The sequence below is a fragment of the Pleurodeles waltl genome, chromosome 12 (genome assembly GCF_031143425.1).
Source record: "Pleurodeles waltl isolate 20211129_DDA chromosome 12, aPleWal1.hap1.20221129, whole genome shotgun sequence".
NCBI classification, from domain to species: Eukaryota; Metazoa; Chordata; class Amphibia; order Caudata; family Salamandridae; genus Pleurodeles; species Pleurodeles waltl.
In genome coordinates this window covers 610,402,941-610,417,963 of record NC_090451.1, presented here as the reverse complement: position 1 = coordinate 610,417,963, position 15,023 = coordinate 610,402,941, and the positions used below count along the sequence as shown (strand labels likewise).

The window sequence follows — 15,023 nt, the reverse complement described above, 5'->3', positions numbered from 1 at the left end:
TATTATAACAATCAATTTGATACCAAATTCTTGGTATGTAACACTTAAGGAGACTTTAAAATTTTAAATAAAGTCTGCCCAATCTAGCCTATGAAGGCCATTTACTTCAATGAGGGAAAAACGAATTTGGCTGTTTTTACCTCACCAGGGCTTATAAATCTATTTTTATAAAGTCCCTGCTTATAGTTACATGGCACCCAGCCATAGGGGCACATAGGGCACACCTTAGGGGTGACTTATATGTAAAAATAAGGTAGTTTAAGACTTTGGAAGTACCTTTAATTCCAAAGTCGAATTTGCATATAACTTTAATTTAAAAGCAGCCAGCAAGGCAGGCCTGCTTTTAAAATGACACTGGGCACCTCAGCAATGCACCTAGGTGTGCACCACCTATGCTGTGGTCCCTAAACCTACATGCCCTACCATATACTAGGGACTTATAGGTAGGTTTACTTAGCCAATTATAATTAGCCTAATTTGCATATCCATTTTATACAGAGCACAGGCCCTGGGACTGGTTAGCAGTACCCAGGGCACCATCAGAGTCAGGAAAACACCAGCATAAAGTGGAAAATGGGGGCAAAAAGTTAGGGGGCCTCTGCAATCAGCCCCAGTTTCTCACAGTGTGGCTACTTTATATAAAATGCATTTCACTGAAGGCAATTTGATTATTCATTTTTAATTCTGAAATACTGATTGGACTTCACTATTCCATTGCCTGCCCCTAATGACTAATCACCATTGTTAAAAATGGGGTTTCTGGTTGGCTAGGGTATGCGCCTAAGCCGTGCAAAACCCTCCCACTCTAGTTAGGGCAAGGGAGTTACACATCCGAGATAACACCCCTGCTCACCCTCTTGGTAGCTTGGCACGAGCAGTCAGGCCAAACCTGGAGGCAATGTGTGAAGCGTTTGCACAACACACGTAACGCAGTATGTACACCACAAAGTAAACACAATACTGAGCTATGTAAAAATAAACTGTATTGCACAAAACATAATAAGACCAAACATTACACGTCAGTAATACCCTGCTACCTTAGCAGTTGTCAGAATGTTACACAAGCTACTAATAGTCTGCAAGGATAAGCAGTTATCACATTAGAACATGTAAGTACTCAGGATTCTGCAACATAAGCAGTAGTCAGGAATCACAGTCAATAAATGCACTTGTCATAGAAAATATCATAAAGGCCTATATCAGGAACATTATAAAATTTTATGGCAAGACGTGAAAAAAAAAACATACATGAGCGTAGCATACCCGCAACAGGACATTGTAGCAAATATATGTCCTTAGAAACATAAACCTGGAGCATACCACCCTCCCAGTGTCCTCAAAAGTACCTGATTCTGTAGAACAAGGCCCTCCTAGTGCCTGGAAGGATAAGGTTGGGTCTCCGGCGCCCCTGTGCACTCAAGGGGGGCCAAGTTCGGCTCCTGCGGGAGAGGAGCGGTCAGCACCCTCTCTAATTTACTTAACGGGCCCCTTGTGGGGCCCGCGAGTTCAGAGACCCCCACCCTCCACTGGCCCTACCACCAAGGGGGGGCCATCAAACAATGCCAGGTAAGTTACGGGTTGATTGTGCCCCTAAGGCAGTGGCTGGGGGGGAATGGAACTCCCTTTCTGCTTCCTGCGGCCTGCGGCCTGCGTCTTGCAACAAGATGAACTGCCTCTCGGGAGGAAGAACCTCCCAAGGCTGGAAACCCCTTCCGTCAAGAGGGAAAGGAGAAGGTGTGCACCGCAATTTCTTCAGAGCCTGTGCTTCACTCCGCTCTGGGAGCATACGCACCCTACGTGGTGCGCGTACTGCTCCTGAACTCTTTCTGGGCCGCCGCGGTGAAAGCGCAACCAAAAGTGATGCCAGTCTGTGCCTCGGGAGCACCACTAGACTTGCTCCTGCGCTCCAGGGGTACTGTTGGGAGCTCGGTTGCTCCAATCTGCACTGTGTTGTGCCCCAGGGGCACGGGAAGATGCGCGTTTCAGACGCCCTTGAGTAATCCGGGTTGCAGTGGTGATTCTCCCTCCAAGGACCCTTAGAAACACTCCTCCAGGCGCGCTTTGTGGAAAAACGACAGGGCACTTCTTCTGGCGCGTTTGGAGGACTCAGCAAGGCGCTTCTCCAGGTGCCCAAAAGGGGTTCAAATAGAAAAAGTGCTCCTTGTGCGCTCTGTAATCAGGGCACAGCGCTCCTTTGCGCTGAAGAGCAAGGTGGGAAGGGAGGCAGGGGCACAGCACCCAGTCCCTGGGAGACACAACGTAGAGCACAGGACAGTGGGGCCCAGCAACAGGCCAGCACAAAGTGAATGCACGCAGTGGCAGTTCCTCCTGTGGGTCACAGGTCAGCACAACAGCAGCAGTCCATGGCGGTTCCTGGTGAGCCCTCCCAGCAGCCTTTTGTTCAGTTCCAAGAATGTCCAAATTGTGGGGAAAATTCCCCTGTACTTATACTCAGTTTGCAGTGTCTCTTACAATGAGGAGAGGGGGTTCCAACCAGTTACAACTGGTACTGGGAGTGCCCTTTCTCTCCTCCAGCACAGGCTCCAAACATCAGTGGGGGGTAAATTACCCTATTGTGCGAGGCCAGTGCACAGGCTTTACAAATGCAGGTTCCCCACCTCTCCCTTCTCTCAGCCCAGGAAGACCATACAATATGTAGATGCACCTCTGTGACACCTCTACCCTCCCTGTGTACAGGCTATCTGAAAAGTATGCACAAAGCCCCAACTCTCAGTCTACCCAGACGTGGATTGGAGTCAAGCTCAAAACACCAGAGTCATAAGCACAGAGAAATACTCACTTTCTAGAAGTGGCATTTCTGTAATAGTAATAAAAGATACATCTACACCAGTAAACAGCATTTCTTACCACCATTACCACCATACCTAACATGCCTACGCTCCCCCTCATAAATCAGACAATACCCCTTACACATAAGGCAGGACATTTCTAATGCAATCCTATAAGAAGGCAGCACTCACAGCAGTGAGACATCACGCTAGGCTGTTTGTCACTACCAGGACAGGCCACGCAACCTGGCACATGTCCTGCTTTCTGCATACATGGCACCCTGCACATAGGGCTAGCTAGGGCGTACCTTAGGCGTGACTTACATGTAGTAAAAGGGGAGTTCTGGGCCTGGCAAGTACATTTAGATGCCAGGTCTCTGTGGCACAAAACTGCGCACACAGGCCCTGCGCTAGCAGGCCTGAGACAGGTTTGAAAGGCTACTTCAGTGGGTGGCGCAAGCAGCACTGCAGGCCCACTAGTAGCATTTAATTTGCAGGCCATGGGTATAGGGATACCACTTTACAAGGGATTTATAGGTAAATAGATATGCTAATGAGGTATAAGCCAATCATACCAATTTTCCAAGGGAGAGCACATGCACATTAGCACTGGTTAGCAGTGAAAAAGTGCTCAGAGTCATAACATCAGCCAACAAAAGTCAGAGAAATAAGGAGGCAAAAGGCAAAAAGTCTGGGGAATAACCCTGTAAAAGGGCCAGGTCCAACAACCATGAATCATTTTTATGCCAATACCAGTTTTTATGCAAAAGACGTGATGTTGTAAATGTATGTGTAAATATTTGAACGTGTTGTATACATATTAATAATAAAGATAAATTATGAAAGTCTCTGTATAGGGCTGTTTATACAAAAACTAGCTATAAAAAAACTTTCAAAAGATAACTGAGTAAACGGGTAAAACCACATAGATTGCAAGGCACCTACCTATGGTAGTTTTATACTATAGAAGTACTTCAACCTGACTAATTCTACCTACCATTGCTTCATCCCATTTACTTCTAACGCCATCATCAATATTTATCATTACTTCGACTCTGTCTTTATCAGTGTTATGACCTTTACTTCAACCCCTTTATCTTTGCCCTTTAAGTGCCCTTTTCTTCAAGTCCATCACTTGAGCCGGCTCCTCCATCTGACAGTAACTTACGCCTGACTGTCAGACCAAGGTTAAAACTAAACCTTAGGCTGTCAAACTAAATTACATTTTGATTTGAAGTTAAGGTTAGATGTCTACCACTAAACGATGCCACAGCAAGCTTCCTATTTCAATTCTGATGGGTTATTGGACTAATGTTCCTTGTGTAGGAGTTGGTACTTGAACAAATGGTCAAAGGTTCGAATCTTAGTGAGTCCACCAAACCTTTCATCCTTCTGAGATCCATGAAATAAATATTATTGATACATTGAATGGGTTGAAAAATAAATAATAGCACAATGCTTTACAATTATGCTTGTATAGTATGGCATTACTGGTTACATTAAAGCTGATATTTATAAGCATCATGAGGAACCCTAACAAAACAATTGTGGATGTTCACAAAGCAAGTATAGAACCTTTCAGGGGATTTTTAAACAAGTGTTTTTACTTTACTTCTATGTAATTAATCATAACGAATTCAGTTCTGGTGAAGATAAACACACTGATCTGTTTTAAGTTCACTATGAGGTTTGAGCTTGTTGCCACATGTTCAGTAGTCAAAATAAACCAATGAATGTTACAGAAATACCAGAAGCTGTGTAGTAAAAAGTTTTGAAAGGTGACGGGAAATAATAATTGCATTTTCTTTTGTTTTAGGACAGGTATCACTTGGAGGATTACCCTATGAACCTGCAAAAAGGAAAGTTAACGGAGACGACTGTCTATCAGAATATCCAGTCGCATCCCAAACGGACATCTACTGAAGCCAGCAAGAGGGAGGTTTATTGAAAAAGAGTGATTGGGATTGTGCATTGGGCTGTTAGAACCGACATGCAGTTGGAGGCAGAATGTGCACTGTCACATTCTTTTTACATGTTTTAACTTTATCCTGCCAGTAGGGTCTGGGCAGCAACAGTTTTCCAAAGTTAGAACTTAAATTACTTCACTATTTCCTGTCCCTTCTTAAAGAAAACACAATGAATAAAAAAATGGCAGAAATACGGGTATGTTATTTAACCACATATTGCCTATTATAAGGGTATACAAGTTTTTTTTACCAGTCTGTTCCGATTTGCAGCATTATTCGTATCAGTACTGCACATATGGTTTGTGTAACTGGCCCCAAACACTGTATCTATAAAAGTCTGTGACTAAAAAAGATTCACTAGTCCCCTCTAAAAATCATCTAAAAGCAAGTCTATTTCTCTTGCTAAAACTATCTTGGTGATATTTCTCACAAAAGACAGTCTGCAGAGGATCTCAGTAAAATGGACTGTGTGGAAGATCTCATCAAAACACCACTCATCTTCAATTGTTTTCTTGATTTACTGGTCATGGACATTTCAGCACAATGCTAAGCAAAAGAGTAGGTTGTACTGCAAAAGTACCACTCTCCTAGTGTATTTGTGTAAAGAAACTCTACTTTACTTTTCTTTCTACAAGATTGGTCAGATCTGCACGGCATTCTGTGAATAAAATGTTTAATTGATCCTATTATATTGGTGCGAGTTGGCCATCTACACCTAATTATGACTACTCTTCACTGTCCAACTGTTGGCACTGAACCAGACTCCTTGACTGCAAAAGCGCAAATGCAGTGTTGCTACTCCACTGTTGTTCAGTGGTCCAAATCGTATTAATAAAGCATTTTCCTTGTTGGATGGAATTCGACATCTTTCACGTGTAACTCCCACAGAATAGTTCATTTAAACTAACACGTTTTGTTTTGAACGTTCCTTATGGCCAATAAGTGACACTGGAAGTGACATGTGTTGATTAAAATTAACAATTCCTCGAAAATGTCTATGTTTCACATAATGCAAGTAAGAATCAAATTGAATTTGTTGTTATTTCATCATGCTTTACTTTTGGCGTTCAGTGGCTGATGTAAGGTTTTAAAACTTGAACCAGTCATGTCATAGGCCTTCCAATCCAATGATGTTCAAGCACTTTCAATCAAATGATGTCCAGTTTTATTGAGGTGCAGTAGGGGGTATACTGAGATTGGGAGAAACTCTATATAAGGAATTGATTGTGTTAAGGAGTTGAAAAAACATTCACAATCCCCAGGACCTTCACAGTACCAATGACTGCAGTTCAGAAAATAACTAGACTTATATACTGATGCTCTTGGCGAGGTGCTATCAGGTAAAAAATAAAATGATTAGATTCAAGGGATTGGAAAAGTCAAATCAGGAAGAAAGATTATTTGCAGACTTAATTGCTACCTATATTTGAGATGGGTGTGGTAATAAGGAATAAAATGATCTCATATTTGCATCTGATGTTATTTGAATGCTGAACAAAGGAAGTGAACATCGCTTAACTACATTACATCTCTCGCACTTGAAATAATTTTGGGGAATCTGTTTGTTCCATTCCTTATTCAACCAATAGCACAGATGGTGCAAAATTGTGCAGCTCTGTTTCCGCACAGTTGACAAAGCTCATGGAAAATGGTCCATGGAGACATATAAAGGTAACTTCATGAGAAATGGGAAGCTCTAAAGGCTTCCGTCATGATAGTGATGCCATGGAGTTTCAAGTAAGAGAACCACATTTTAAGAGACATTTATCAAGGAAATGTTTAAAAAAGAATGAACAACGTCTGTTAGCGTTTAGATTAAGCCTCACTAAACCATTGGCTGATCTTTGGGTGGTGATCAAGGCCAGACTGGCCACCGGGTACCACGTGTTTCCCCAGGAGGCTGGAAGGGTGGGGAGGCATTTTTGTTACTGGGAGCCGGTTTTGGAGCAGTACAGCAGTTTTAAAAACAGTGCAGAGTTTTTTGTGTATCCAACGGGTCTTTAGGCAACAATAAATGTGCCAAGATACTCTGGTCTGATTAATGCACCTACTGGAGAGAGATCAGAATTTTGTCTAGTGGCAGTTTTTACTCATGCAAGGTAGCAAAGAGGGTTAATATGCCTGCTGCAAAGAATGTGCACTATGCAGGTCACAGAACAGTATTGTATGTGCAATTCTGAATGGAATACTGCTTCTTTCACAGAAATCCTTGTGTTACTGTGCAGTTTCATAAGTTACAATCATATTCCAGCACAGTGAGCTAAGAACTGTGATTGAAGAGCTGCATGCAAACTGCATTGTACAGGTTAGAAAGTTATGTGTTTTATCCCTGTCTTTGATTATCCTAATTTTGCTAAAAAGGGCTTGTTTGGGTAGAAATAAATTGTTAGTAAACTCAACTATAACCAATGTGTTACATTCTGAATCCCGAGTTTATGCTTCCCCAGAACAAGCACTCTTAAAAAATGCCTACCAGTAGGGTTGATGTGAATCCTACATCTTGAAGTCCCCTTTGTCTTATGTAACATTTTCTATACAGTGATTTACAAATGTATGATTCAATGTCTCTGTATGTGCGTGTGATGTAAAGTGCTCCAACACCTTACACTGGTAAGAGAGGCACTAGAAAACAGATGAAATACATGTGAGAGAGGGGCTATGGAGAAAAGAGAGAAGCACCAATAGAGGGTGGTGGTGAGGGATTAATTGAAGATCCCCAATAAAGAATGTGGTATCCTGATGCACTCTAAGGTCATCATTTACTGTGTTTTAAAAACTAACACAGTTGAATATTTAATGAAAATGTGTTGCAGAAGTCACAGTTTTTGCCATTTTTTCCCCAAATTTTCTTGGTGGGGCAGAACCCCCTCAAGCCCCATTGTAGTGGTCAAGCTCATTCGCTATGCACCCCATAGGGGCTATTCTGACAAATTTTGCCAGGGCTGCTTTGGGTTCCCAGTCTGGCCTTGGTGATGATGTAGGTCATTTATTGTTCTCTTCCTTAATATATTCATGCTTCATCAGAAGCTCACTTAGATAATTGAAATGGTGAACTCAAGACCAATTCTACTGTAGCATCCTGTCCAGTCCTGGTTTAAACCCTGTGGAGGCCCCTAGGCAGTCGAAATTTCTGAGCCCCCGTTGCAAATTATCTCCTAATACATTTTTAATTTTACTAACCAACAATTTTAATAAACCAATTTATCATAATGTCTATGGTTATGTACTTTAAGTTGTTAATAGGTACATTGCATTAATACAGTATTTTCTCTATAGAGTCTTTAATGTAAAGTTTTCATTTCTTTGAGTCAATTCATTTTTTTCTATGTTTTGGAAACAATCTTAGAAAACTTGATTGTAATCCAGCACTGATTTGTTTCAGCGGACCTAGTTGGAAAACGTTTGAAACAAGCTATTGTGATTTTTTAACAGGTACATATTTTATAAATGAATAAGAATGTATGTAAGAGAGCTGAGGACCTGGCATTTCTACATATTAAAGTGTTCCTTTTTAGCAAATAACTTAGCGTTTTCTTTCAAAACAAGGGTTCAGTATTTCGAGAGAAGACTTCTTTGTTTTCTGATGTGTGACAGAAATGAAAGAGTAGAGTTGTAGAGCTTTTAAATGTGACCTACATTTTTGAAGTATTTTATAATTAACTACGTTGCTAAAAAATAATGGACAATTAAAAAATTCAAATCACACTGCTAGCACAGTTTCACTTAATGTAGCTTTGTTTGTTTTTGTGTGCAGTTATGTGATACCCACTGTGAGGTTTTAAAGACAATTATATGTGTTACGTTCTTTTTTAGGTCGAGCCTAGGCAGCACGCATGCGCTGTCTCTCAGACTGATGTAATTGCTCTATGGGCTCTATGCCCAGCTCTTGGCTTCTTATTGGCTGTGTGCTTGTCATAATTGTATTCTTTGTTTGCTATTGGTTTCGGGCATGCAGTTATCATGCCTCCTTTTGTGTTTATCCCTCCCAAAGTGCAGCGACCAAGTACAATCTTCACACACAGGTTTCCTTTTTATATGTTTGTGGAACTTTTTTTTTTTTTGTATTTGTAGTTGCACTGTGGCAATCAGTATGTTTAGAGCCGGTTTAAATTTTTTTATATTTTTGGTGCTCTGCGTGCGTTGCCTTTAACTTGTGTTTGCACAGCTTTGGTTAATATTTTTTTTTAACGTGCTTTAAGATAGTGCGCGCCTTGCTTTATTGTTATTTAATGTTTGCACAGTTTTGGTTAATAATTATATTTATTTAATGTTTGCACAGTTGCGGTTATTAATTACTCTGCAGCGATATCATGCAAAGTTTCCATGCTGTTACATTGGTCCTCATGACACATACATGCTTTCTCACACATACATGCTCTCACGCACATACACACACATCTTTTCTCCCACACAGAAGTGCACTCTCTTACACACTCGTACTCTGTCTCACACACATCACTCACAGAAACATTCAGATCAATTTTATTTTACATTTACACCATGTCAGGTCAACATCGCAGTGTGCTCTTTGCTTTTCATCTCGTGTTTTCAGTTTTTTCATTTAGTAATTTTTAAAACGTACTTAAATATAGCACTGCGCGCATCAGTTTAATCTGGTGTTTGCAGTGTTACTTTGGTTAGTAATTTTCAAAACGTGCTTAAATATAGCAGGGCGTGCTTTTGAATTCATCGTGTTTGCACAGTTTTGATTATTAATTAGTTTGCAGCTATTATTGAAAGTTTCACATGCTCTCTCACATATGCATGTTCTCACGGACATACACACATCCTCTCTCCCACACAATCGTATTTTCTCTCTCTCTCACACACACACACAAACGCTTTTTCTTTTTTTGTCTCTTTCCCACTTTCTCATTCCCACAGCACTCTCTCTTTCTCTCTATCTCGTTTCCTCTGGTATGCACATATGGACATGGACCTCAGGTGGCACACGCTCCTTAACATATCCATGAGGGCATGTGAAATCAGCCTGTGTGGCACATCCTGGCCTCATGGCTATCATATAAATCAAGGCACATCAATAATGCCTTGACCTACTCTGTGTCATGTGTGTGACTTGCAGGGTGCTTTGACAGCCAACACACATGGATATCCAGGATGAGTAAAGTAACTTTTAGTATTAAAACATGGAGTAGCATAAAAGGAAAATGCCGTCATCCAATCTGACACCAACTTCCATCAAAGTCAACTATGCAGCTTCATGTACATAAACCATACATGGTTTCGTTTGGCATGTACCATGTGTGCTGCATGTTGCCACACACACTGTAAATTGTAAGACAACCATGTTTTAAAAAGATTCACCTTGTTATGGCTCTTCTGTGGATATTGGGCCCCACACCAGGTTCATGTGATCTTAAGGACCTAGGTCAGTGTCAAACTCCATGAGTCTGTCTGTCAACACACACTGCAACACACATACCACACTGCCTTGATACCAACTCAAGCTGTGCTTCATGCTTTCTTGCCTTACCCAATGATCATGAGGTCATGCACAGTTGTAGATGTTTGCTTTGCATTACACAAACAGTATGAGTCAGAGTCCTGTGCATCACAACAGTCAAGAAAGGAAGTTATCTGTGGGGCAGGTTCCTTCTATTTGAACAGCATAGTGTCAAGAAATTAGAACATTCCAGCCTCAGTCGCTTACCATTTTGTGGTACCATTGCACCACTGCTGTTATGTATCCATTAACCAAAAAGTCCACATTCAATCCAGAAGCCAGGGAAGTGGCAATCTGACACCCCTTGTATGTGCCTAAAATAAATTGATCCAAATCTGAATCCAGTGATGAAGTGCATTACATTGCGTTCAGAAATGTGTTCCATGTGGAGAACGATCATGCATCCACCCATGGATTTCAGGCAATAACTGATTATATAAGGTATGTAACCCATGGATTGAAACTTTACCAGTGCATCACTGAGGATGGTATGACCATGAGAGAAATATGCCTGTGACATTGGGCCTCATTATGACCCTGACGGTCACCAGACCACCAGGGTCATGGTTGTGGTAGGACTGCCACCAAAGTGGCGGTCCGACCGCAACATTACAACCATGGCAGATCCCCCACGGTCGGAATGCCGACACGCCAGGTTTCTGCCAGCAAACAGCCTGGTGGTCTCAGCAGTTGGAATCCTCCAAGTTCCCTTTCCGCCAGTCTTTGCATGGCGGTAGCCCCACCATGCAAAGGCTGGCAGAACGAGGGTGCCGGGGGCACATGGGGCCCCTGCACTGCCTTTGCACTAGGCATGGGCAGTGCAAGGGCCCCATGGACAGCCCAGTTGCGCTTTCCACTGCCCAAATTATGGGCAGTGGAAAGTGCGACGGGTGCTGCTGCACACGCCGCACCGCCACATTGGCGTCGGCTCCATTACAAACCGGCATCAATATTAAGGCCCTGTTCACTGCAGGGCCGGCAGGCGGAAACGATGTTTCCACCCTCCGGCCCTGCGGTGAACTCCTAATAGGGCCGAAGGTGTTCAAGCCGCACAGGCAGCCTGATGGAGGTACGAGTTTGGCGTGCAGCCTCCACCGCCCTCCAAACTCGTACTGAGAGCCATTGTCATTGACTAGTTCCATGTGAATGGTATTATGCAGCACACAAAGGTAAAAAGAAACAACTTAATTTAATGTTTTTGTGCAGGAAGGGGTCCCTTCCACCACATAAACAATTGTGCAAACAGCACAGACAGCCTTGCACCGTGCTGCAAGGTTGTCTGCGTTGGTGCTAGTCTTCCTGCACTGCATCAGTGCAAGAAGACCCAGGCAAATCATTTCCTCTTCATGTTCATGATAGATTTATGCCCTCTCCATACCACAAAATGCAGTGCATCAACTTGCCTTGCTTTACTGCATAGCGATAATGATTAGTCTGAAAGTTGATCTCTGTAGCACATGAAATGGCAGTTCGGTGCAGCCTGCACAGTGCAACTTGGAGCCGTTGTGAAAAAATTATCCATGTAATACTTCATTGTGCAGCCACCAGGACAATGCAACTCCGCCCCAAACCTAGCCTTAGTGCAAAATTTAAATTGTGTGCATTTTCAGACTTAGTACAGCTTGCACCTCTTGTAAGCTGTGTTACATAAATAGATGAAATGTCCACTATAGGTAGTGGCTCACCAGTGATACAATTAGTCACACATATAGGCACTCTCAACATGCACATCTAACACATTCATATACAACAAGAATGCCCTCCCATTAGTCCTATGCAATACACTGATATATGTACTCGTTTATATGCATTTCAACAAAGATTACACATTAAAAAAAAAGATGCAATCGTGTAATGCTGTGATGCTTGAATTTTTGCAGCTATTGCATCAGGTGGATGTGATGCTCCCCAAATGATGCATCAGAATGACCGCATGGTGCCTTTTCAGGTGATGTGTAATTCATGCATTGGCTATATATCAATTGCAAGCATCAAAAAAATGACGCATTAGCTAAAAGTGTGACGTATCCACCCAGGAAATGAAGCAATGGCTCTGGCCTGCTGCAAACCAGAAACTATTAAGTTACTTTCACTTTGCCCCACAATCTTTCTGTCTGTGCTTGGTACTGGTTGTGTTTTGGCTATGCTAGAGAGTGCCTTGGTGTCTTTTTTGCAATTGTTGTAGTGTGTGCTGTTCCTTTACTGTCTCTAAAGTTTAATTTGTGTTTTGTATTTGTTTAATGTATTGTTTTGCACCGTGTATTTTCGGGTGTATGTCTTTTGGGGTTTTATTGTTCTTAGGTAGTTGTGGGTTTTGTGGGTATTTTAGGATTTTGGGGGGTCAGACTGTTGTTGAGGAAGGACATGTCTGGGAAGGGCACAGAATATGATTGCCCAGGAGTTTAGAGGCTTCCTGTAGCTCATAACCCACTATCTCCCCAACATTATAGCTTGTGGTGGATGGGTGATCCAAGGATACGACATGCAGGAGTGGAAGACCTGGTGGGGGAAGGTACAGCAACATATGATTAATCTGTTCCACAGTGAGTAGACAATCCACCAACTACAACATCGCTGGTGGATGTGGTCAACTATATGAGTTCGTTAAGTGAACAGAGACATGAAAGTTAGCTACCCTTGTGACATTTTGTAGTAGTTAGGTATTAGATCTGTTCCACAATCTGGCCACCAGATGCATGCTTTGGCTCCTCATATGTGTGTGTACACTTCAGCCTGTCTTACAGATATGTGTCATTAAGGCATGTCAACTGTGCCTTTTTTGTTTCATTCTAACCTGAAGAGTTACATAGCCAATTGCTATTCATATGTACTGTGCTTCACTTGCCGACAGTATATGCATTCTACATTTACAGTGCAATGTATCATGTTATGTCTTGTAGGTAGACCAGACCCATAAACAGTCAGAGAGGTGGAGAGCTTCAATGATCCAAATATTACCAGTGAGCTTCATCCGGTAAGCTTATTGAATAGTACAAGGATTGTGTGTGATGTAGGATACTGTATACAATGCCATGTTCAATGTGCATCCCTAACACAAAGGAAACATAAGTCATATAAAGGATAGTTCAGGAAGCTAGATTTGAATTGTAGCATGTCCAGTTGCCTCTGACTAATGTCAAGGTAAATATATTGCCAGGCGTAAATGGACCACATGATAGATGGGCTGACAGAGGAGCCATGGCCAAAATGCCAAAGTCTGTGAAAATATGTGATAGTGGATTCATAGATGACCATGGCTGGGGATGATAAACCTGCCAAATGCATTTCAGGTGCACAGTTCTACTGTAGTTGCTGACATTGCATTCTCTGTCCAACTTTTTATGGCCAGTCCACACAGGAGGGGTGGAATCACACAACAGTGAAGACAGAAAGACCATGGGCTATAGTTACAAGGACATGAAAAGCCATGCAAGGTGGCTCTATGTGGGCTTGTAGATTTGGCTGTTAGATCAGGCATCCTTGCCTAATCCAGTCCCTGGGCCCTTGAAAGGAGAAGCTGGTGAAAAACCAAGAAAAACCAAGTGCACGGACCTCGGACGCCACCCAGACTGACGTCCCTGTTGGATCCAGTGACGCCGCCTGCTACTGAAGCCGTGGTTCCCCTTCTGGAGTGACATGACCCGGGAGACCTGACGCCACGGCAGCCTTGCCGAAGTCCACGACTCAGTGAGTTCTGAAGTGATGTGTCACCGATGTACGTGACACCCGCTTCTGCCACGGCTCCTACAGTCTTGTGTCATGACCACAACCCTGTGAGGTCACCGCACCATGTCACAAACGACGGATATCGACCCTGCCGGAAGTGCAAGGATCTTACGCTTCGCACCAATGCTGCTGCACCTCCACAGCAAGGACCTGATACCTTGCACCGACGCCTCCACTTCTTTGCTCCGCAGCACCGGAACAGATGCCGCACCGGATACAGCAATGCCTCAATCCCCGACTCTGTGCACTGGCTTGTTTCCTCATTTTCACAAGGTACTGTATCTGGGGGTCCATGCAACTCCTTGACCAGTGCCAATGGCGTCAAATTGGTGGGAACAACTCCATCACGATGCCATGATATCACCAATTTGAAGCATTTGTGTTTCTAAGCACCATATTGAAGTTTAATCTCTAAAAAATCATAACTTTGCTTTTGTATGTTGGAATTATTTTCATTTTGGTCTTGTTTTACTCAGATAAATATTGGCTATTTTTCTACACTGCTTTTGTGGTGTTTTCACTGTGTTACTGTGTGCGATAGTACAAATACTTTACACATTGCCTTTGAGATAAGCCTGACTGATTGTGCCAAGCTACCAAGGGGGTTATCCTAGGTGTTTCTCCCTTACCCTGACTAGAGTGAGGGTCCCTGCTTGGGCAGAGTGTAAACTGACTGCCAGAGACCACATTTCTAACAATGGCCTTGCTATGTGCGCCACAGAACTGTCATTAAACATAACTTTCAGTGGTTCCCAAACTTTTTCGATCCCCGACTCCTTTGACCTAATGGCCGTGTTGGCCATGGCTCCCCATTATGTTACTTTTTTTTGGCAGGTGGGGGAACGTAATTCCAGCCTCGGGAGTACTACCATTTTTAGCCTGGAAATTAATGGAGTCGAAACTCATGAGGGCATTAGAGAGCTTTAGAAGAGCACCAGATGACACTACATAGGGTCAGGCTTTTTTTTTTTAAATAGGCACTGATGAGATTAAGTAATTTGCACAGAATCAAAGGATGGTAGCCGACGCCAGGACTCCAGCCTGGTTCCCCAGTTCTAAAGTCAACAGCTCTAACTG

At 42.7% G+C, this 15,023-nt stretch overlaps 1 protein-coding gene across 2 annotated transcripts in view; it reads left to right on the top strand.

Annotated features, from left to right (window-relative positions):
• The window catches only part of LOC138267607 (SLAM family member 9-like), a 345,225-nt gene extending 339,184 nt beyond the window's left edge, over positions 1–6,041 (top strand). For both annotated transcript variants that reach the window (XM_069216670.1, XM_069216668.1), the window contains one exon: positions 4,606–6,041. In XM_069216670.1, the coding sequence (XP_069072771.1) occupies positions 4,606–4,737 (132 nt within the window). In that variant the 3' untranslated portion in view covers positions 4,738–6,041. The remainder of the gene's footprint in view (positions 1–4,605) is intronic.
• The last annotated feature ends 8,982 nt before the right edge of the window (positions 6,042–15,023 follow it).